This window comes from Gorilla gorilla, chromosome 9 (assembly GCF_029281585.2).
Source record: "Gorilla gorilla gorilla isolate KB3781 chromosome 9, NHGRI_mGorGor1-v2.1_pri, whole genome shotgun sequence".
Classification (NCBI taxonomy): Eukaryota; Metazoa; Chordata; class Mammalia; order Primates; family Hominidae; genus Gorilla; species Gorilla gorilla.
The window spans coordinates 52,646,355-52,669,549 of record NC_073233.2 but is presented as its reverse complement, the minus strand read 5'-3'; the positions used below and the strand labels follow the sequence as shown (position 1 = coordinate 52,669,549).

Here is a 23,195-nt window from a genome sequence, read left to right as displayed (position 1 = left end):
CAATTAAAAAAAATCACAGTTACGTGTGTGTGTGTGCACGCACATGTGTGTACTTGGTAATGATGTAAAATATATTTCTTAGAAACAAAAAATCTGAAAAATCTTGGTCTCCATGATCTTGGGAAGGTCAATTAACCTCTCTGTTTCATTTCGTCCTCTGTACAGCTGGTAATATTAATAGTTCCTACCTTCCAAGATTGTCATGAGGATTAAACAAGTTAATCCATGTACAGGCCTTATAACAGTCCCTGGCACATAGTAATTACTCAATAAACGTTGCCTCTTATTGTTAGTAAAGCACTCCAGTGGCTGACATATAGTAGGTTCTTGTACATTATTTTTCTCTCTCTAAAGAATTATAAATGTGTAAAGAAATGTTTCTTTCTCTCTCTTTCTGTCTTGCTTGTGAGAGTCTCACTCTGTCACCCAGGCTGGAGTGCAGTGGCATGATTTTGGCTCACTGCAACCTCCATCTCCCGGGTTCAAGTGATTTGCATGCCTCAGCCTCCCAAGCAGCTGGGACTACAGGTGCGCACCACCACGCCCAGCTAATTTTTTTGTATTTTCAGTAAAGATGGGGTTTCACCATGTTGGCTAGGCTGGTCTCAAACTCCTGGCCTCAAGTGATCTGTCCGCCTCGGCCTTCCGAAGTGCTGGGATTACAGGCGTAAGCCACCGTGCCTGTCCAATAAATGTTTCTATTGTTCGTTCCTTATTTATTGAACGAATGAATTTGCTGGTGGGTCAGAAGAGATGGGGGATGGGGGGCCGCCTTAGGTCCTGAAGCCCCACCTGCTGAGTGGTTAAAGGCTTGTGCCAGGGGATTCCTTCAAGGTCTGGAGTTGTTGGCCCTTTCTGGCCTGGAATATTGGGAGCCTGTCCCAATCTGGAAGGTAATGAGCAGAGAAGCCTTCTGTATGAGCATAAGGTTCAGGGCCACATGAGTCTGTCTGCATGGAGTAGGAGATGAACATGAGCTCTGGAGTCACATAGACGCGCTTTTGACTCCTAGCTCCACCACTTGCTAAGTTGCTTAACTTCCCCGTGCCTCAGTTTCCTTATCCGTAAGGGGAAAATAATAGTTCCTACCTCATAGTGTTGCCATGAGGATCTAAAATTTTGTTAGATTAGTACTCACCTCATAGGAGTATGAGGGTAAAATGAGTAAATACTGTACATATAAAACACAGAACAGTGCCTGCTACAGAGTGAATGCTCGATCATTGTTAGTTATCGTCATCATGAAAACTGCAGCCCCTAAACTCTGTCCCCGAGCTGAGCTTGGAACCAATGGTGGGAGTTGTGGGGGGAATGTTTGGCCTTTCCCTCCAAACAAAGCCTGATGAGATAATCCAGGACAAAATGAGCTCAGAAGCCCCATTGGCAGGGGTACTCTCCCACTTCCCAGTTTGCCAGCAATCAATCATCATCCTACATTTCTGTTGTGCTTTTAACCCAAAGTGCTCTCCTATGCATCATTTCATTTAATCTTCACAATTATCCAATGAGACAAGACAAATGCATATTGGCATTTGACAGAGAGAGAAACTGAGGCCAAGGGAGCTAATACAGCAGGGAGGTGCCCACCATCCCTCACTGTCCAGTCCTTCTACAACTGCAGCAGACCCTCCCCGGTCCGGTAATTGCCCTGAAGCAGGGTTTGCACCCTGTTCACCTGCTGCCTTCCAGCACCTGGCTCATGATACTGGTGGAGGGACAGGGCCTTAGAACCCACATGGCAATGCCATCAGCATACCAATTGTCCATCAATACCTGGAGTGAGGCAGTACCAGGAGGTCAGAGCAGAATGAGTTTCTAAGAATCACTGTGATCCCAGACAGAGGCCATTTACAGGGTATAACCACCCCCCAACCACCCAGCCAGCCACAGCCAGGGCCGCGCTGGCTACACCCTCCGCAGAGCCCGGGCCTGCCGGCTGGGGGCGCTTCCGCCAGTTCTCTCCCTTAGGGTCTCTCAAAGGCCTGGTGTTGGGCCCAGTGGGAGGGGGCTGTGAGCAGAGGGAGCCAGTGAGTCAGCCGCTAAGGTATTTCTCCAGCAGCTGCTTCTCAGGCGATAAGGGTTTGCCAAGCCCCTTCCTGGGGCCTGGGAGAGGAAAGATGCTTCCTCGGATCTGGGCTGGACTCCCTGAAGGCCTTGGCTCAGGCAGATGACCCAGGTTCTTCCCAGAGACCCTTTTAGGGTGCCCACAAGAAACTGCTTAGAGAGCTCAGCTGGCCCCATTGTGTGAGCAGCCCCCACCCCACCTGCTAGAAACAGCAGCCAAAACCCAGCAGGATGGAGCTTCCAGAGCAGCGGGAGCCAAGTGGAAGGGGAGGGCGGCCAAGGGGCAGGCGGGGTGGGGGTGGAGGACACTCTGACGCCCAGGTCCTCTTTGCGCCGGGCTTCTTCAGGTGCTGGGTGGACGGTGGGCGCGTCCCATCATCCCTAGGCCCACCTCGCCCTCCTGGGAGCACTGCCATCAGGGACTCCCCTAGAGCGCTCTGCGGCCCTAGTTCCGTCTGATGCCTGGCCTTTCATGGCGGCTAAGGTAGGGTTGGTTTCTATCACCAAGTTAGAGGCAGAAGGGACGGGAGAAAGCTCCCCGACGGTCCCCTGCCCCTCATTCCCCCCCTCCTATTTCTTAGTAGAGAAAACTCCAGTCCAGAGAGGGAAACACAGCTACCCAGGACGCACAGTGAGCGAGCTGGTGATGTCCCGGGCTGCAAAGTGAGCTGGTGAAGTCCAGGGCTGCCCTGGCGTGTGCGGGACCTTCTGGTCCTCTCACTCCTTCTACCGCATCCACTTGGCCCCATCCCTGGAAAGCCCATTTTGGAGACCTCAGACCTCCTCCGCTCCAGCACGCCCCCTTGTCCCCTCTACCCCTAACCACACCCAGCCCTCCCTCCACTTCACACACAAAAGTTCAGGTTTAGATTGTCCGATGGAAACTGGGGAGCAAGAGGAAGGGGTCGGTGGCCAGGAGTCCACGAACTTCAGGGGAGCCACGTGTCAACGCTCTGAGGGCGACAGGGTTCTGCAGGGGGTGAGCGTCCTACAGGGGTGCCTTTCCAGGCAACGGGGGTGGGAAGCCGGAGAAGGAAATATTATGGTTTGTTCCCCTCCTCGTTAAAGACTTTTTCCTATAGTCGTGCCAATATAAGCTCCTTCTCGGCTGTCACGCGCAACCGGCGCCGGCTTCCCTCCCTTGGAGGATAGGTTCCCGAGCTCTCCGGCTTGCAGACCTGCGTACCCCTCTTCTCGGCTGCACCCGCTCTTGGAGCCCGGCCTCAGCCGCCCGCCCTTTAAATTTTAGAGAAGGATCCGGGCGCCGCCGTCCTGGAGCGGCCCACAAAGGGTTAACCCGGGAACACCCGGGGCCGCCCCTCGCCGGAATCCGGCCTGCTCATTGGTGGGAGCCGCAGAGCTCCTGGCCAATGGCGGGAGGCTGCGAGCAGCCGCCGGTGGCGGAGTGGAGGGCACCGGAGGAGTGCAGGGCTCGCGCGGAGGAGGGTCCCGGCCTGCGCCGACGGCCCGCGGCTGTGGGAGCGCAGGGTGCACTGGCTCGGGCCTGCATGGGACCCCTTCTGCGTCTGGGGCCGAGGCAGAAATGGCCTGGCCGTCTCACGGTGTCCTAAACCCCTCATCAGTAGCGCGGCCCCTCCCCCACCCCCGCAGGGAGAAGTGGAGACCGAGGGTCTCCCCGACGACCCCGACTCAAAGGGCGAGCCGGGCCTTAAATCCCCTTGCAGCTCCATCTCGAATCGTCCTACCGTGGGGCGCTTTGGTGGCTGTCTCTGGTGGCGGCAGAGGGGACTCTCCCGGGGCAGTAATGGTACCAGCTCTAGCCTTGTTTTCCCCCCTCCCTAAATTCCTTCCCCAAGGTCAGTGCAGAGACAGGGTAAAGCTCTGGGGGCGCAGCTGCCTGCTGGGGTCGGTGTAGGAGAATGGTTTCCCTGACCAGAAGCAGCCTCAGCGCGCCCTCTTCCTTCAGGTCCCTGGCTCCTTGGCGCCTGCAACCCCACTCCTAACTTCTGCCCCTCCCCCGGCCCAGGCTGGTTCAGTCTGTGCTTGGGGAAAGGAGGGAGGAGACCGGAGCGGGTCCAGGCTGAGCTGTGGGATAAGGGGTGGGGGGGGATCCTGAGCCCGGACATTCCTTCCGAGAGAGTGAGAGCTAGGGAGAGATGGGAGGAGAGGCCTCTCACATTTCCCCCTTTCTTTCCCCCTGCAGGCTGGGGCCCACAGACCCCCCCACACCCCAACACACACTGACCCATGCATTCCCGGACGGTTACTTGCCTCGTGGTCACTAGAAAATTGTCCCCATTTCAAGCTGAAGGGCCTTCAGTCTGAGTCACTGCTGTGCCTAGGGGGCGGGGAGTGGTGAGAGCAGGGAGAGGAGGTGGGCCCCTTGAGTCCCCAGTTGTCAGCAGACCCACCCTGTCCTTAAGCATTGCCATCCAGTATTTGGGGTTCCTAAGAGACCCAGGCCTTGCCTTCCCAGAGCTAAAGCCACCCTGTGAAGGAGAAAACGCACTGAACTGAAACTCAGGAGGCCCTAATTCAAGACCCAGGTCTGCTCTGAGACCTGGGCAGTGGCAGGTGTCTCCTCTCCTGGCCTCGGTTTCCTCATTCATTACAGTCTGTGTCTTTATGGAAGCGCGGTTGACAGGGGCCTAGAAAAGTGAATTAGTCTTCAGAACGTGGGCCTTTTTCCTCTGCCCTGGCCTTTTGGGGACTGGATGGTGTGAAACCAGTTCTCCTGGTCCCTGGAGCCAGTCCCTCCCTGAGTCTTCCTGGCAGAGTATGGGGGTTAAGGGAGCACGTTGTTCCGACCCCCGACCTCACTCTCAGCCCCCAGTCCCCATAGGCCTAGGGAAGGCGGCTGCTGAAGTTTCATATTTTCCCTTACCGAACTGGTCACCACAGATCCCAAGTCCAAATAAGCAGAAATACTTCTGTGTGTGTGTGCACGCATGCATGTGCACATGCTACACAGATACGGGCTGAGGGGTTCTTTTGTACACAGGGAAACACCACCTCTCTGACACCACATAGTGAAAAGTACACCCATCAACACATTCAGCCAGTTCCATGTGCAGCCTTGTACAGGCGCTATCACACATACAGATACCCTCACAGAGTCACATAGGCTGACGCTGTCGGGTATGAACACAAACTCAACAAGACACACTCATCAGATGTGATCAGACAAACAGTGATTCACACCCCTACGCTCACACACATGCGAAGTCACCCCAGACACAGGATCACACAGACATGGTCACGCATACTCGCTGTCACACACACACCATCTCACATGACCACAGAACTAAATGTTGGCTGCCAAGCCAGCATCTCAGTGCCTGAGATGACTGAGTCATGTGAACACGAGTGAGGGAGATTTGGGAGCCCCGGGCTTGCATGGGGCTGGGACACTGAGGGCTGGGACTGAAGAAAGCGCCAAAATGGGGACTGAGCTTTTCTTTGCCAGTGTGTGCTGGAGAAAGGAAGGAGAGAGGAATCAGCAGGCTGGTGCCAGCCGCGGGCTACTTCAAGGCAGAGCAGAGTCCTGGGGAGGGTGTGTATTCTCTACAGCCCCCTAGCCCTGTTAGTCTAGCCCTTCCATTGCCCCTCCTGACACTGGTAACCTTGTCCTGGTCAGGCCATAGCTTCCTCAGTTTCCCAGCCAGCCCTTGGCATCTTCTTACCAGGCAGCCCATGCGCTGTGGCCCAACCCTGGGGTGGGCACCAGGCACTGTCTGGGCAGGAGGAAGCGATGGCAGCGAGTGCCGCCGCCCAGGGCTGGGATTAGCTGTGTCTGGCACCTCCGAGGGCACAGCAGCCCACGGTCTGGCTGCTGGAGATGCTGGTCTATAGGCAGCGGCCAGGGGATCCCTGCAGGACAGCTTAGGACACCGGAAACCGAGCGCCGGGGTTGGCGCAGGGGCCTCTGGAGAATAAGGGCATCTAGTAACATTCATTTATTCATCATTCATGCATTTGTTCAGTATTTACTCAGCACCTACTGGGTGCCCAGCTTTGTGGATACAGAGGTGAACAAGATCCAGTTCCTGCTCTCAAAAGGCTTTCTGACCAATGGTGTGACAATGAAGGGTAAGTCCAAGTCTCGAACTCTGATCCCTCTCCAGAGCATTCTCCACCTTACATGAAGAGAGATCTTCTAGGCCACTCAAGGGGGCTCACACTTGTAATCCTAGCACTTTGGAAGGCCAAGTTGGGAAGATTGCTTGAGGCCAGGAGTTTGAGACCAGCCTGGGCAACATAGCGAGATCCCATCTCTAAAAAAAAAAAAAATTTAAAAATATTAGCCAGGTGTGGTGGGTAATCCCAGTCACTCAGGAGGCTGAAGGAGGATTACTTGAGTCCAGGAGTTTGAGGCTGCAGTGAGCTATGATTACACCACTACACTCCAGCCAGGGCAACAGAGCAAGACCCTGTCTCTAAAAAACGGGATCTTCTAAAACTTAGAAGTCCTATGTCATTTCTCTGCTCCATTGATGAGGAACTTGTACTCATCATCAGTGAATCATGGCTCCCTACTACCCTTAGGATAGAGTACAGGTTCCTTGGTGTAGCTTCAAATGATCCAGCCGTATTGCCTGTATGTCTTGCTGTGTCCAATTCTTGTCTGAATCTGCAAAGCCTAGCATTGGTCCCCGCACACAGTGGATGCTCAGGCATTCACTGAGTGACTGACTGACTGGATGAGTGTGTGAATGAAGGAGTGTGTCAGAGAGCTTATGGACTCAGGCCCTTTTTTCTGCAGCAGAGAGCCTCCAGGAATGACCGTCCCGAATCTTGCTCTGATGCCAGCTTGCTTCTGCTCCAGGCAGAGTTTCCATGTGTTTGGACCCCTTCCCTCAGCTCCTCCCTAGTGGGGCCGCTGTACCCATCCTCCGGGTTGTTCTTCCTTCCCTAAGCCTTTCTGTTCTTAAGCCCCAGCCAGACCAGGTACCTGGGAAGCACAGACTCCACTCAGTGCTGGAATTGCTGTCCCCCCAGACCCTGTCAGGCCTAAGGGTATAAACAGAACACAGTGGCCAACCCGCCAGGGCTGCTCTCTCGGCCCCTGGCCAGCTGGAAGGCCCTCCTCGCCTGGAGCCTACCGCCTCACTCTGGCTGGAATTCCCTTGGCCTCTCCCCTCTCCTCAGTGTACTCAGCATTCAGCCTCTGACATCCTCAGCAGTCCTGGCCTGTCTGAGTTGTCCTCAGGTTTTATTTTTGGAAGGAATGGTATTCTCTCTCCTTATTTACTCCCTTCTTTCAGGGAAGGTGTGGGACCCCTGGGCTCAGCTGGGGATTAGGCTATTGACTCCAACCCCTGGGGTCTGGAGCTCTCTGGGCCTTCATGGGAGGGGACCTCCAAAGACTCTTGACCCACCCGATGCTTCAAAGCCAGCTGTCTCTGCCTTCCTTCCCCCACCCAGTAGGTGACTAATGCTTGCCCTTGCCCTTCTTGAAGAGCCCTGCAACGGCCAAAAGAAATCATTACAATTTTCGAACTGAAAGGAATTTTGGCATCATTAGGTCCACCCCCTCTTATATGAAGAGGCAAAGCAGTTCAGTGGTTATGAGCAAGGGAGTCAGACGGACCTGGTTCTAATCCTGGTTCTGCTATACACTGTGCAGGCTTTGGACAAGTTACTTAACCTCTCTAAGCCTCAGTCCTGAGTATAAAATGGGAACGTTCATATCCACCCCACCAGGTTGCTGTGAGGATTAAATGAGACAACAATTGTGAAGTGCTTTATATAATGCAGGACATATAGGAGGAAGGCTCTCATTAAATGTAGCTGTTATTATTACAGATGAAGAAAACCGAGAGCTGGGGATGGGAGTGCACTTGCCCGGGGTCACACAGCCCAAGGTAAGCAGCTGTTTCCAGAGTCACTCATTTGTCTCTATCTCCCTTCCAAGGAGAAGAGAAGGACTGGCACCAGCCCAAAGGCACATTTTCCTTGAGTCAGTCGGATGGGCAAACCACTGGGTCTTCAGTGCCTCCCTCCTGCCACCATACCCTGGCCCACCTCTGTGGCAAGCATTTCCTCCATTGCCCCAGGGGCCTCTTTCTTGCTCACTGAGGGTCAGGGGTCTGGGGAGGAGACCCCAGTACTCAGCCCCAAGTGGCCTCCAGGCCAGTGGGACTCTGAGGGGAGCGGGGAGTGCTGGGTCCTGACATCACAGGGCAGAGAAGCTAGAGCCACAGTCATGCAGGCCAGCTGGGGCCCTTCCAGTGCATCCAGATGTCTCAGGAATGTGCTGAGCTGGGAACTACCACCTTCCTTCCCTCCCCACCCCCAACCCCTCATCCCCTTGCTTGCTTAAGCTCTGCCTCCGCCCACCCCCTTGGCTCCTCCTCTTTCATCTCTCCCTGGGAGGCCTCCTGTCCACTGTCCCTCTGGCACCGTGCCACAGTCAGGCTCCCTCTTAGTCCTCTGAAGGGATTGTCAGAGGCAGGAGCCCTTCCCCTCCTGCAGACCCCAGGGGCTGAACTTGTGGGGTGGAAGGAGATGGGAGCTAACTGGGAGGAGAGAGTTCCAAGCAGATAGTGCATGCCAGATCCCAAATGTGGAACTGATTTGCAGCCCTGGAGAGAAAGGGGTGAAGGCCTTGGGGCGGCAGAGGGCAGGGCTGGAAGGATGGTGAGTGGGGCTCTGGGCATCTTATCCCAGCCAATGGGTAGGAGGGTCAAGGAGCTGGTGTGCCAGGCTGGGCTGGGCTCAGGAGGAGGGTTCAGACCCTCCTAGGCCCCTGGGGTTCATAGGGACGTGCTTTGTCTGATAGTGGAGGGTCCTGAAGTATTGGAGGAGATGGGGGAACCTTGTTAGGGTCCTGGTGTTGGGCCAGGAGCCAGGACATGGTTCAGGCTGGAACTCCCAGCCCCGAAGAGGAACAGCCTGTCCCTTTGCAAGGGCGGAGTTGCCTTGGGCCTCCCCAGGCCAGCCTGGCTCTCAATGCTGGGGGTGAAGGAGCCAGAAGGGAACTGGTACTCCTGGCCCAGTGCGAGAGTCACATCAGGGCACTGGGTAGAAATCAGAGGAGAGAAGGGACCTGGAGTCAGCTGCTGTCCGGGGCTCAGGGAGGTCCCACAACTCTGTTCCCCCTGGGGGAGAGTCCCTGATCACCCAGACAGGCTGACAGCTGAGATCCGCCTGATGGACCGCAGGCCTCCCAGCACTGAGACCCTTCAGAGGAGCTGGTGACCATCACCTGGTGCAACCCAGAACTATCGTTGGCTCCCTCCTGCCTGCTGAAAAACTCCCAGCTCCTCAGCATGATACTCAAGGACTGTCAGAAACTGATCCCAACTTACCACTAGAGCTGGAGCCCCCTCATTTTCTCTCCTCTCCAGGCTAGTTGGATGGACCATTCCCAGCTCCTTAAACCTGCTGTGGTCCCCATGGCTGTAGGACCTTTGCTTATACCTCTCCTGGTGCCTGCAGTGTTTTGTCCTTTATCTCCTCATTCTAACTCTTCCTATCCTTTAAGGGGCCAACTCAAATGCTGCTTCCTCCAAGAAGCCTTCCCTGATCACCAAGCTTGAAGAGTCATCTCTCTCTCTGTTCTACCACAGCACTTACAGACTGTTAGGTCATTGGTTAATATTATGCCCTGAACTCTAATTACACACAATGGGATCCAGCTGTCCTTCTAAACGTTACCCTTCTTTCGGGTAGATCAAGGACAGGTTTCATCTTTTTTGTTTTGGAGACGGGGTCTCACTCTGTTGCCCAGGCTGGAGTGCAGTGGTACCATCTTGGCTCACTGCAACCTCTGCCTCCTGGGTTCAAGTGATTCTCCTGCCTCAGCCTCTCAAGTAGCTGGGACTACAGGAATGGACCACCATGTCCGGCTAATTTTTGTATTTTTTGGTAGAGACAGGGTTTCACTGTGTTGTCCAGGTTGGTCTTGAACTCCTGACCTCAAGTGATCCGCCTGCCTCAGCCTCCCAAAGTGCTGGGATTACGGGCATGAGCCACCGCGCCCGGCCGGATTTCATCCTTGAACCCTCTGCAGAGCCTCAAACAGGGCCCAGCATATACTCTGCCTAATGGTAATGATCATAATATAATAACAGTGAATATTTATGTACCAGGCACTGCTCTAACTTCCTGCATGTAGTATCTCATTTAAGCTTCAAAGGATAAAGGGGTCCTCTTAGTACCCTCACTTTATGGATGAGACGCTGAGGCTCAGAGTAGTTAAGCAGCTTGCCCAGGTTCATTCAGTTAGCAAGTGGTCAAGCGGGGATTTGAACCCAAGCTCTGATTGCAGAACCCATGCTCTTAAGCACCCACAACAACACTGGTTGCTGAAAGAATGATCCTGCTGCCCCATTGCAGCACCTAGTCCAGGGCCAGATACAAAATATGGGCCCCCACTCCACACACTGGGTTCATCCTGGGGATCTGGTTTTGCTCCTTTCCTGGCCATCCCTCTCCTGCTGCCCAGAAAGAGGCCTGAGAAGGGGCCTGGGGCTTTTTGGCTTTACCCAAAGGAAAGAGCCTTCCATCTCCAGAGAGTTGAGACAGAAAAATAAAATCCCTGTGATCAGGGCTCTGCAGGGCTGGACAAGGTGGGATATTCCTGCGAGGGCTGTCAAATGCCATGGGCCTTCCTTTTAGGCAATGACAGCAACAATCAAAATAAAAACAGCAAGGGGGACCATAGTCAATTATAACTTAATTTAAAAATAACTAAGAGGGCCGTGTGCGGTGGCTCACGCCTATAATCCCAGCACTTTGGGAGACTGAGGCGGGCAGATCACTTGAGGCCAGGAGTTTGAGACCAGCCTGGCCAACATAACAAAACCCCATCTCTGCTAAAAATACAAAAATCAGCCAGGTGTTGTGGCGCATGCCTGTAATCCCAGCTACTCGGGAGACTGAGGCAGAGAATTGCTTGAACCTGGGAGGCGGAGGCTGCAGTGAGTGGAGGTCGTGCCATTGCATTCCAGCCTAGGCAACAGAGCGAGACTCCATCTCAAAAATAAATGAATAAATAAATAAAATAAAAAAAAGAGTGTAATTGGATTGTTTGTAACACAAAGGATAAATGCCCGAGGGGATGGATACCCCATTCTCCATGACATGATTTTTTTTTTTTTGAGACAGAATCTCAGTCTGTTGCTCAGGCTGGAGTTTAGTGGCGTGATCTCGGCTTACTGCAACCTCCGCCTCCTGGGTTCAAGCAACTCTTCTGTCTCAGCCTCCTGAGTAGCTGGGATTACAGGTGCACACCAACACGCCCGGCTAATTTTTGTATTTTTAGTAGAGATGTGGTTTCACCATGTTGGTCAGGCTGTTCTCAAACTCCTGACCTTGTGATCCACCCGCCTCGGCTTCCCAAAGTGCTAGGATTACAGGCGTGAGCCACCGCACCTGTCCCATGATGTGATTATTATGTATTACATGCCTGTACCAAAATATCTCATGTGCCCCATAAATATCTAACCTACTATGTACCCACAAAAATTAAAAATTGTCCAGGTGTGGTGACTTATGCCTGTAATCTTAGCACTTTGGGTGCCAAGGAGGGAGGATCGCTTGAGCTCAGGAGTTCAAGACCAGCCTGGGCAACATGGCAAAAAAACATCTTTACAAAAAATACAAAAAATTAGCCAGACATGGTGGTATGTGCCTGTAGTCCTAGCTACTCAGGGGTTTGAGGTGAGAGGATCACTTGAGTCCGGGAGGTTGAGGCTGCAGTGAACTGTGTGTGTGCCACTACACACCAGCCTGGGCAACAGAGTGAGACCCTGTCTCAAAAAAAATTTAAAAACCAAAACAATAAAAACAGCAGTGGCAACTATTGTTTATAGAGGGTTTATGGTGTACCAGGCCCTCTACAAGAATTTCTAATGGAATTCTCTTAAGAACCCTATGTTTTACCATGAACCCTACTTTTGGATGAGGAAAATAAGCTTGGAGAGGTTAAAGCACCTGCCCAAGCTCACACAGGTGACAAGTGGGAGGCCCCAGGTCTAAGCAGTGCTGAAGACGTCCCACCTCAGGCAAGGATCACCTCCCCAGCACTTGCCTCATCATCTGCCATCTGACCTGTGGACCCACTGTCTGCACACGTTGAGCCTGGGAGTACGCACCTGGGAAGTCTTGGGACTTTCCTGTTTAAAATCTCCCCAGAGTGGGGTGGATTCAGGATCTACAGCTCACCTCTGTCCCAAACTCATGCAGCTTTGAGAGACCAAGATATTCAGAACCGAGTCTGCTTTCTTTTCTTTTTCTTTCTTCTTTCTTTCTTTTTCTTTTTTTTTTTTTTTTTGTCTGTTTGTTTTTTGAGACAGAGTATTGTTCTGTTGCCCAGGCTGGAGTGTAGTGGTTCAATCTCGGCTCACTGCAACCTCCGCCTCCTGGGTTCAAGCAGTTCTCCTGCCTCAGCCTCCTGAGTAGCTGGGATTACAGGCTCCCGCCACCTCGCCTGGCTAATTTTTGTATTTTTAGTAGAGACGGGGTTTCACCATGTTGGCCAGGCTGGTCTCAAACTACTGACCCGCCTCAGCCTCCCAAAGTGCTGGGATTACAGGCATGAGCCACCATGCCCGGCCCTGAGTCTGATTCTTAAGCTGGGTAAGTTTCCATGTATTAATTTTATTATACTTTATAACTGATAGATATACAGTCTATATATTCTTCCAGTGCACAAGATATCATAATAGAAAAGGCCATGATGATAAAGTGAAAGGGAGAGATGGCATTTATGCTAACATTCACGATTTGAGTAATCAAATGAATGAACGAATGAAGCAATCTACTTTAAAAAAGAGGACCATCAAAGCTGGAAGTGTAGAAGTGTCCTTTCTTTTACTATCTATCCACCCACCTATTCATTCCTCTATTGTCCCCACCATACTCCATCCTGCCTTCCTTCCATCCATCCAATAAATAAACATTTCCTGAGCACTCAGTCATTATAGCTGTACCTAGGGAATAGCCACAAATAATTGACTGACACACCCTGCTCTCAAGGAGCCCTCAGTTTAGTTCAGAAATGAGGAGGCCAAGGCCCAGAAAAGGAAAGTGATTTGCCCAGGGTCACACAGCAAGTGAGGGAAATGAGGTAAAGAAGGGTGAGGGTATTCCAGGTGGAGGGGAACCCATGGGCAAAGGCTCAGACTTGTCTGCCTCCAAAGCGAGCCCCCATCAATCACTGCCTGAAACCCGCCTCCTGGCTCTCCATGAAGGCCTGAAGAGCCTGCCTCACTCCATCGCTACTTTCATTTTTGTTATTCTTTTGGAAGGGGAGGAGGAGCCAGTGGCTGCTGCTGTCCAGCTGTTATGTCGGACCGCACATCCCAGCCCAGATGTGTCAAACTCTCTGTGATGGGTGAAGTGGCTTCTGGGCCACAAGCCACGAGCCAACGGCCAAGGAAGCGGCAGTGAAGGCTCTGTCCCAGGGGAATTAGGGGAGGAGGCACACTGAACCCGGCGGCAGGGAAGCCCATGGTTGCTCCAGCTATCAAACTGGCCTTGTAGACAATATGGTGTGTCTAGGCAGTGGGGATCAAGATCTTTGACATTCCAAAGAAATCAATACCTTTGACGTATTTCCTCTGAGGGTCAGAGTCCTGGGGCATTTCCTGCCTCTCCCAGCTTCTCCTGAACCAGACAATCCCACCCCCACACATTCCCCAATCCTGGTCCAGGGTCCTGCCATTCAGTCTGGCTTCCCCAGGGCTGCTCAAGAGGGTTACACAGAGTTCCAGCTCACAGTCTTGACTTAACTCCACCCAAATATTCCTCCTCCATCCTGCCCCCAGGAGTGCTGAGACTTCCAGAGAAACAGCCTGTTCTCCAGCATCTGGAGCTGGTTTCTTGAGGGAGGTTCAAGGGCAAGCCAGGTCCCAGAGAGAGATGCTCCAGGAGGGCCTCGGTACCAGGACTTGCACGAGGCACATGATACAGGGAGAAGACACAAAACAGGGATGTCCTTTATGCTCCCCTCTCCTGGTGCAGTAGCCAGGCCAGGCCGGGGCAGACAGAAACAGAGTCTCCTGAGGAGTCCTGGGAGCTGCAGAGAGCAAAGATCCAAGTCCCCAGAAGGGCTGGGGAACAGCATCCTGGGGGTGAATCTGAGGATAGGGTGTGAAATGGGATGTGGGAGCTTATTCAGGGGATCTGGTTTTGCCCATAAAGCTCTAGGCATCCAAGGTGCCCTAAGGATGGGAGTGGGTGAGGATGAAGACAGGGACCCTGTGATATCAAAGATCCTGAATTTTCCTTGCTCTAGAGGGGAAATCTCAAACTAGAACAATGAGAGAACTTGCTTGTAGCTTCTTCTTGCTCCCCTCTTTGACTTTCCACAGGACTCCTGCCCTTGAGCAGAGTGCACAATGGAAAATAATGCCTATACGTGTTCAGTAAAAGGAACATGGCCCCAGTCCCTGTGGAAATGCCTTTTTTTTTTTTTTTTTTTTGAGATGGAGTTTTGCACTTGTTGCCCAGGCTGGAGTGCAATGGTGCGGTCTTGGCTCACTGCAATCTCCACCTCCTGGGTTCAAGCGATTCTCCTGGCTCAGCCTCCCAAGTAGCTGGGATTACAGGCACATGCCACCATGCCTGGCTAATTTTTTTGGTATTTTTAGTAGAGATGGGGTTTCACCATGTTGGTCAGGCTGGTCTCAAACTCCTGAATTCAGGTGATCCACCTGCCTCAGCCTCCCAAAGTGTTGGTATTATGGGCATGAGCTACCATGCCTGGCCAGAAATGCCTTCTAATAACTCCTTTGCCACTAAGGAAGAGGGAAATTGGGGCAGCATGTGCAGAGATCACCTTCTGAGAAAGCTTTCATGACCTGTAGCCTGGCTCAGCCTCCTGCCATGCTCTGCTCCATCATGGCGCCCACCATGGTGTTGATACTGCCTATTTCCCTCTCTGTCTCTCTCATTCGTCCGTGATTGACTGGAGGGTCAAGTGTGTTTTCTTCATCTGGGTTACCCTGGCACCAGCATAGATGTTCCTTCAGTGCCCAGTTGCTGAAGGAATGGACATGTGTATTAATGAATGAGCAAGTGAATTCCCAGCTGGTCCAGGGAAGCCGGAGGGACCTCACAACATATCGGGGCACAGACAGCACTTCTGTGGGACCCAGCATCCCCACCACCCTAAGGGCTGGCCAGTCCAGGATCCTGAAAACCCCAGGATCCCTTCAGGAATCATAAGTACACCTCTTGAACACTTAGATCTGATTTTTTGGGTCTTGCTCTGTTGCCCAGGCTGGAGTGCAGTGGCGTGATAATAGCTCACTGCAGCCTTGAACTCCTGGGCTCAAGTGATCATCCCACATCAGTCTCCTAAGCAGCCAGGACTTCAGGTATGTGCCACCATGCCTGGGTAATTTATTTTTTATTTTTTGTAGAGATGGAGTCTTTCTGTGTTGCCCAGGCTGGTCTCAAACTCTTGGCCTCAAGTGATCCCCCTGCCTCCGCCTCCCAAAGTACTGGAATTACAGGTGTGAGCCACCACATCCAGCCTGGGATTTTTTTAAAACAATTTTTCCCTTCCCTTACAAGGATTGCCCCAGTCTAAAGTAATTTTCTCTACAAATATAGTAAGTCTTTGAAATAGAGCAAAGTTCACTACAATGTGACCCAAACGACTTCTGTTCTATGCTCAGGCCCCTTCTCAAATAAAAGTGAGCAAAACTCCATTTTCTATGGGGTTGGTAAAAAAAAGTGACTGCCTCATGCTCCCGTGGTACTCTTTCTGTTTGGTCTGCTTTGTGCAGTAAGGTGTCACAATTTTTACTTTCCCGCTTTTTGTGATAGTACAGACCATCTGAAAAATACCGTTTTTCGTTAATTCTACAAAAATATTACTCCATATTTTATGTAATTGGAAAATTTATTTTTAAATTTGTATTATTATTATTACTTTTAGAGACAGGGTTTGGCTTTGTTGCCCAGGCTGGAGTGCAGTGATGCCATTATGGCTCACTGCAGTCCCAACCTCTCCAGCCCAAGTGATCCTCCCTCCTCAGCCTCCTAAGTGGCTGGGACCACAGGCATATGCCACCATGCTTGGCTCATTTTTTTTTTATTTTTTGTAGAGACGAGGTCTCCCTATGTTGCCCGGACTGGTCTTGAACTCCTGGGCTCAAGCAATCCTCCTACCTTGGTCTCCCAAAGCATTGAGATTACAAGCATGAGCCACCACAAATGAACATAATTGGAAATTTTTGACTGGGCATATTTATTGCATTATTGTAGAGTTTTACTACATTGAGCATCTATTTTGTCCCATGTGACTGTGCTAGGTTTATGTAAATGCACAAAACTGATATGGACTCTCCTCTTATGGAACTTACTTTCTCATGGAAGAAATAGACAGTAGGCCATTAAAATAATTGCAAACTGGGTTAAGGGCTAGAAGAAATCAAAAGACTAAAACAGAAAAGAACAGGGGGGGTCCCACTTTAGGTAGTCAGGGAGCGTTCCCTAAGGAGGCAATATTTGAGCTGGGATCAGAAGGCTGAGATGGACAGACTGGGGAAAAAGCAGTCCAGATGACAGGAACAGCATGTGCAAGGCCTCTGAGGCAGGGCTGGAAAAGGCTTAGTCTTAAATTGGGTGAGTATGGATCCAGGAGTCCTAGAGCAATCTGAAGAAGAAACTGGGGAAGACAGAAGCCCTAGAGACAGAGCTCAAGAGTGAGCCCTGAGCCACAAGTTCAAATCCCCTGTGGGTCAGCCAGCTGTAGACTATTCTAGACCAGGGGCTGCAGAGGCCTGTGCAGTAGGGGGATGGCTCAAGGTAATGAGAACTCATTGAAAACCATGGAGAGCCCTTCCTGGACCCCAGAGACAGTGCAGGCTCTGCAGGACCTCGATGGCTGCAAATAGATGGGCTTAAGGACAATTTTCCCTCTTCTCTAAGAATGTGGGGTCTGGTTTGGGCCCCTTTTTCTTCATCCATCCATCCATTCATTCATCCATCCATCGATTTATTCATTCATCAACGGTTGTTAGGCACTGGGATACAGCAGTGAACAAGACAGACCAAGCCCCTGACTCAAGGAACTGTTCCCTCAACACTGGGGGAAGCAAAACCCAAACCAAACCTCTGCTCAAAACGAACTTAATGTTTTCGTAGAGTAGGTATCAGAGGTCTCCTTTCTGAATAGGCACCCTGAGACTTGGGCTCCTCCAGTAGGTTTTTCATTAGATCTTTTCTAGCAGATTCCACTCTGAGACCAGAGTGCCTTAGCACTTCTGTCCTCTTTCCTGTTGGTGAGAACTTAAACAGAAACACACACAAATCTCCCCTTTTAAGGACTGTTAAAGGCCCACCCACAGACATAGGAACACCCAAACACACATACTTCTCTAATCTCCCTAAATCTCCCGAAGGCTGGGGGTGGGGGTGCCTCTCTGCTTCCCAGTTAGCTCAGGAGAAGCCAGGCCAGGGGTGTGGGGAGTAGCGATCAGCCTTAGCCCCCACCGCCTCCCCGCAATGCTGGGCTGGTCCCTGGGTCCCCGTCACTCCCACACCTGGCCTCCCCAGCTGCAGGGAGTAAACGGGTGTGCTGGGCAAACATCCTTGCAGCTTCCTGCTGCTCCCCTCTGAGAAAACAGACCTCTTCTTCCTCCTCCTTCTCCTCCCCACACCCTCCCAGCTGGGGCTTCTCTGGGATCCCAAGCCAGTTCCCTCTAGAGAAGCCAGACATCCCTTCCCCTTAGCCAGAGGAAGGAGGGGACAGCACACAGACCTAGTGTTTCCATCTGGAGAAACGACCTGCTCTCCCTCTGGTCCTTTATCCCAGTTCTTGGAGCCCAGACCCTCTCTCTCATACCGGCCAAGGGGCTGAAGGACCACAGAGCACAGTGGCTCAAGGGTGGCCACATCAGAAACCATGGGAGAGTGGGAGGGGCAGGGAGGAGATGCCCCCACATGGGACAGGAAGGGCAGCCCCCTTCTGAGGATCTCTGAGAATCGCATAAACAGAATTGCAGCAACGTGAAGGTATCCTCATAGAAAGAAAAATAAAGCAGCCCAGCCACCTCCAAACACACTTGTCTTGACTTTGTGTACTCACTCTCCTGTCTGTCCAAGTGCATGCGTATTTCTTGCATAGTTGTTTTCAGGGTGAGGATACATTTTGCATTTTGCACAGAGCAACAGAGCACACACGATTTCCACATGATTTATGGCCCGTATCTGGATTTTTAAGGAGGATAGCGAATATTCTGCTCTCCATTTTCCAGACTGAGAGGCACACAGACGCCATCCCTACCCATCCTTAACCCTGGAAACATTTTCCTATCCTCATGCAGAATGAAGAAGTTGGGGGAAGGGTTGGAATGGGATCTCAGCTGGAAGGAACCTCGGGTATGGAGATGGAGACCCCAGAGAAGGAAAGTGACTTGCTATGTTCACACAGCAACTCCTAGCTGAGCAATTCTCACTATCACCCCCATCCAGTCTCTATGGATCAAGCCAACGATGAACGTTACATGCCAGGCATTGTGCTACATAACCTTCACTTTAATTTTCTCTCGAAATGCTTACAGTAATGCTATAGTTCTAATATTCCCATTTTTCAGATGAGGAAGCCAAAGCCCAGAAGAAGAAAAGTCACTTTTGGCCGGGCGCAGTGGCTCAAGCCTGTAATCCTAGCACTTTGGGAGGCCGAGGCGGGTGGATCACGAGGTCAGGAGATCGAGACCATCCTGGCTAACACGGTGAAACCCCGTCTCTACTAAAAATATAAAAAAAATTAGCCGGGCGTGGTGGCGGTTGCCTGTAGTCCCAGCTACTCGGGACGCTGAGACAGGAGAATGGCGTGAACCCGGGAGGCGGAGCTTGCAGTGAGCCGAGATCGCGCCACTGCACTCCAGCCTGGGCGACAGAGCAAGACTCCGTCTGAAAAAAAAAAAAACAAAAAACAAGAAAAGAAAAGAAAAGTCACTTTTCTGAATTGTCCCGCTGGCTGGTGGCAGAAACAGAGACAGAATTAAATCTCCTGATTCTCAGCCCAAGAGTCCTTTCTCTCTTTCCTTAGGCAGCCCATCTTCTCCCGCTGCCTCTCCTGGCGCTGCCCAGGTGCGAGATCAGGAGCCTCCCCAGCAGGGCTTTTCCTCCCCAGTGTCCTAGTGCTGGATCCCACTGTCTGGTCGTGCCTCTTTTCCTGTGCTGGACCAAGGCCCAGATAAGCAGCTGGGGATGCAGGGCTGAATGGAGCAGCAGGAAGAGGCTGCGGGCGGCCGAGTTCATTCAGAAGAAAGCCCAACTCAGAGCTGCCAAGGGCCGAGGGAAGCTTACTGCAGGGCTCTACTGCCCTGCTTGACTTCAAGGGTCCGAGCTCTGACAAACCTCTTTCCCTCTGACTAGTGTCTTTTACCAGCTTCAAGAGGAGGTGTGGATCCCCCGATCCCTGTTGCTTTATTCCTGGGATCTGTGCCAGAACCATCTATAGGAAGACCTGATCCAACCTCTCCCCCATTTTACAGAAAAAGAAACTGAGGCTCAGGGAGGAGAGCCAGTGGTAGGGGCCAAGCTCACAGGGGAAGCAGAGCCAGGACTAGAAACCAAGTCTCTCTGCAGTCAGTGCAAGCCCTCTCCCCTTATACCCTTGTCTTGTCTGCTGAATTATGCTCTCTCTGCCTGGGACGGGGGCCTTCCTCAGAGCGCAGGGTGACCAGGATGTGCTGCTTAATGGAGAACAGGGAGACCTCAGCCCCCATGCCTCCTTGACTCCGGCTCCTGTCCCTTGGCCTGGTTCCTCACCATCAATCTAGTGGCCTGGGACAGTTTAGGTGGAAGTCCAAGATGCTCAAGTCCTCTAAGGACTTGACTCTTGCCTGGCCAAGTTTATCTTGGTCCTGGGAGGTAGAGGTCAGCAGGTAAAGAGTCTCCAGTGCTTGATCACAGGGTGTGTGTGTGTGTGTGTGTGTGGTGTGTGAACAGGCATGCACACGCAACGGTGGTTCACTGAAGAGGGGGCTCCCACTAGATTCCCCAAACAATCCACATTTCATCTGGGCAGGCCCTTCTGAACCCAAATATTTTCTCCCATTCTAAGTCCATGCCCCTCCCCCATCAAGGCCTTAGGGCTGAGCCTGAGGGAGGGAGGGAGGGAAGAAGAGAGAGAAGCCACGTTTCCTTAGGGAGGGAGGGGAAGAGTGAGAAAGAGGAGAAAGACAAGCTCACAGTCGGACCTAGTCAAGAAGACATAGGGAGAGGGAGAAAGTCAGCCAGACTCCAGGAACAGAGGGACAGAGCAGAGATCTAGAGGCAGATGGAGAGAAATGGCTCCCTCCTCCTGAGCCATCACCCTATGTTGCCCTGACCGCCTCTTCCCGGCCCCCAGCCTCAGGTCCCTCCTTGGGGTGGGGGTGGGGGGTCTCTGGGCCTGATTCCCTGGGGCTGCCAGGGTAGCACCCTGAAATTTCTGGGCCTGGCTGAGAACCCAGGTCTGGCTCTGATCCCCGAGGGGTCGGGTCTCAGGCCCTCTGAACGTTCCCCGGTGCGCCCCCCAGCGGAGATCCAGCCTATGAGCCACCGAAGCCCCAAGGGAGGCGCAGGAAAGGGCGCTGCCACTTTGCGCCCAGTCTGGTCCTGGAACCTGGGGTGGGTTGGGGACGGCTAGAAGACGTGGGTGGAGGGCGGGATTGGTGTCTCTTGAGCTCAGATCCGAGAATCGGACAGACCCGATACCTCGATGGCCCCTTCCCCCTAGAAGGTAGAGGCCAGTGTATTCAAAGGTTGAGCCCCCAGGAGGGGCGCTTAGCTCCAAACACATGTCGCTCCTGGAGACCCTGCGCTGAACCCTCTCCCCGGCTCCTGCCCAGTGATGTGTAGTCGGGTCCTTCTAGGGGCCCAGGCTCGCCGCGAGGACGGGTGCCGAGGGGTGGAACGGGAACGGAGACCCTTCATCTTACCGCATTGTTGAGGAAGTCCGACTCGTTCAGATCCCCCAAGTCCAGGAAGCTGGATCCGGGGAACAGCCTGTCGGCCGGGAAGGGTTCCAAGACGGCGTCCATCGCGGCCGGCTCCCGGGACCCCCTTCCACTGGGCTTCCCTCACTCCAGGGCGGCGGCGCGCCCAGTCCAGAGCTCCTGCCTGAGCGCTGGCAAACGGGCGGGGGGCAGGTCCGGGGCGAAGCCCCGGGGGAGGGGCGGACGGAGGCGGCGCGGCCCCGGGTGGGGGGCGCGGAGGGCGCGGGGGCCTTAGGGCAGCGGCTAGGAGCGGGATGGGCTCAGGGGCCCCGAGCGCACCGTGGGCATTCAGCCGACTCCACCTCCTCCTGCTCCTCCTGGGGCACAGCTGGCTTCCATGGGGAGCCCGGGGGTGGGGCTGAGGGCTTCAGGAGCCCCCCGGACAGGGTGGGAGCCGGGGCGGGGGAGCTAAGCGCTCCCCCGAGACTGGGTGGCTGCCGGCCTCTCCTCTGTCTCAGCGTCTCCCTCCGCACGGCTTCTGTCACTTTCCTCTCTGTGAAACCGGGAACCCCTGGCTGGCTAGCCCAGCTGGCCAAGGCGCCACGCCCCCACATCAATATTCACAATAATTTAATATTAATGAGAAGAGGGCGTGGCTCGAGGAATCCTCTCTCCTTTTTTAAAGAGACATCTGCAACTTCGTCTTAGTAATCTCTCTTCTCTGAATGCTCAAGGTGGGGGCTTAAAGCAACAATAGTCCTGGAACCGATAACAGTGTTCCTGGAACATTGGCATTTTAAGGCTTCACCAACCACTGTCCCATAAATTGCTGAGGGAGCTATTTCCATCTTTCCAGCCTTATACTAAAGCCTGCACCAAACCCAGTCAGGGAATTCCATTTCACAGTCCCCTCAACAGATCTCCCCTCAACGGGGGAGATTTTCAGCTTTTTAAAAATTTTATTTATTATTATTATTATTTTTTTTGACACGGAGTTTCGCTCTTTTTGCCCGGGCTGGGGTGCAATGGTGTGTTCTCGGCTCACTGCAACCTCCGCCTCCCAGTTTCAAACGATTCTCCTGCCTCAGCCTCCTGAGCACCTGGAATTACAGGCGCGCCCCACCACGCCCAGCTAATTTTTGTATTTTTAGTAGGGACGGGGTTTCACCATGTTGGCCAGGCTCCTCTGGAACTCCTGACCTCAGGTGATCCGGCCTCCTTGGCCTCCCAAAGTGCTGGGATTACAGGTGTGAGCCACCATGCCCAGCCGATTTTCAGCTTGTAACTCTCATTTCTCATCTCACTTGTTTCTTCTTCCAGGAAGCCTTCCCTGAACCCCCAGGCTGGAGCAGTTACCAACGGTATACACCCACAGGGCATCATGTGCTCACCTCCACTGTTTCCAGTCTAATGTGGTATTGTCCTTATTTGCTCACATTGTTTGTGTCTGTGACCCCACTGAGCTGTGAGGCTCCTCAGGGCAAGGACAGTCCCCAGCTTCCCTCTGTGTGAAAGGGCTGGGTGAACAGCCAGAGATAGGAGAGTCCCCCTCTTCTCCTCGATAGTCAAGTCCCTCCCTACCCCGCAATGGTTCTGAAGAGCAGGAAGTTGGAAAACAGTGGTTCTGGAATCTGAATGAGCCAAGGTGCTGGCTGGCTGCACACTCCAGTCACCAGACACTCCCAGGGCCCCGGGATCCATTACCTAAGTGGCTTGCTCCTGCGTACAAACTTAATCTCTTGAAAGGGCTGATAGCAATCGCCAAGCACCTGAACAAATGGAGGTGGTTCAGAAAGGCGCTCCCTCAGAGGGCTGGGCACACTGTTTCCTGACCAGAAGTTATTAATAAGATTAAGTGTGTCCTCCCTGTCTGGGACATTTAAATAGCTCAGGAACCAAAGGCCTTTAAGAGGTAGAGATGTCATTGCAGCTAAGCCATGGATGTCACCAAAATTGCTATCAGCACCAGGTGGGAGAAGGGCTCATACCAAAGCTGAGACAGCAGTTGTTTGCTTGCCTGGCAGGCAGGCAGGCACGTGGCTTTTCCCCACCTTATGATCTAGTTGACATAGTTCTGGAGAGTGAAGTTCTGACCTTCCAGGCTGTCACATGACTGTTAGCTCCCAGGCGTCCTGGAGAATTTGCTCCTGAGAAAGTAGGATTATAACCCGTGCTCTGGGGACCAGTTCACCAGCCATGCAACTCCGAGAAGTAAGGCTGGGCCAAAAAGAAATCAATTCACTTTCACAACAGTGGCGGGTAGAATTAGGGTGCTGGGAC

The 23,195-nt window shown here is 52.8% G+C and overlaps 1 protein-coding gene across 2 annotated transcripts in view; it reads right to left on the bottom strand.

Annotated features, from left to right (window-relative positions):
- CREB3L1 (cAMP responsive element binding protein 3 like 1) overlaps positions 1–21,535 on the bottom strand; it is a 43,798-nt gene extending 22,263 nt beyond the window's left edge. The window contains exon 1 of one of the 2 annotated variants that reach the window (XM_004051013.5): positions 20,919–21,535. In XM_004051013.5, coding sequence (XP_004051061.3) covers positions 20,919–21,020 — 102 coding nt within the window. In that variant the 5' untranslated portion in view covers positions 21,021–21,535. The remainder of the gene's footprint in view (positions 1–20,918) is intronic. The other variant, XM_063711106.1, reaches the window with a different exon arrangement.
- Between the last annotated feature and the right edge of the window lie 1,660 nt (positions 21,536–23,195).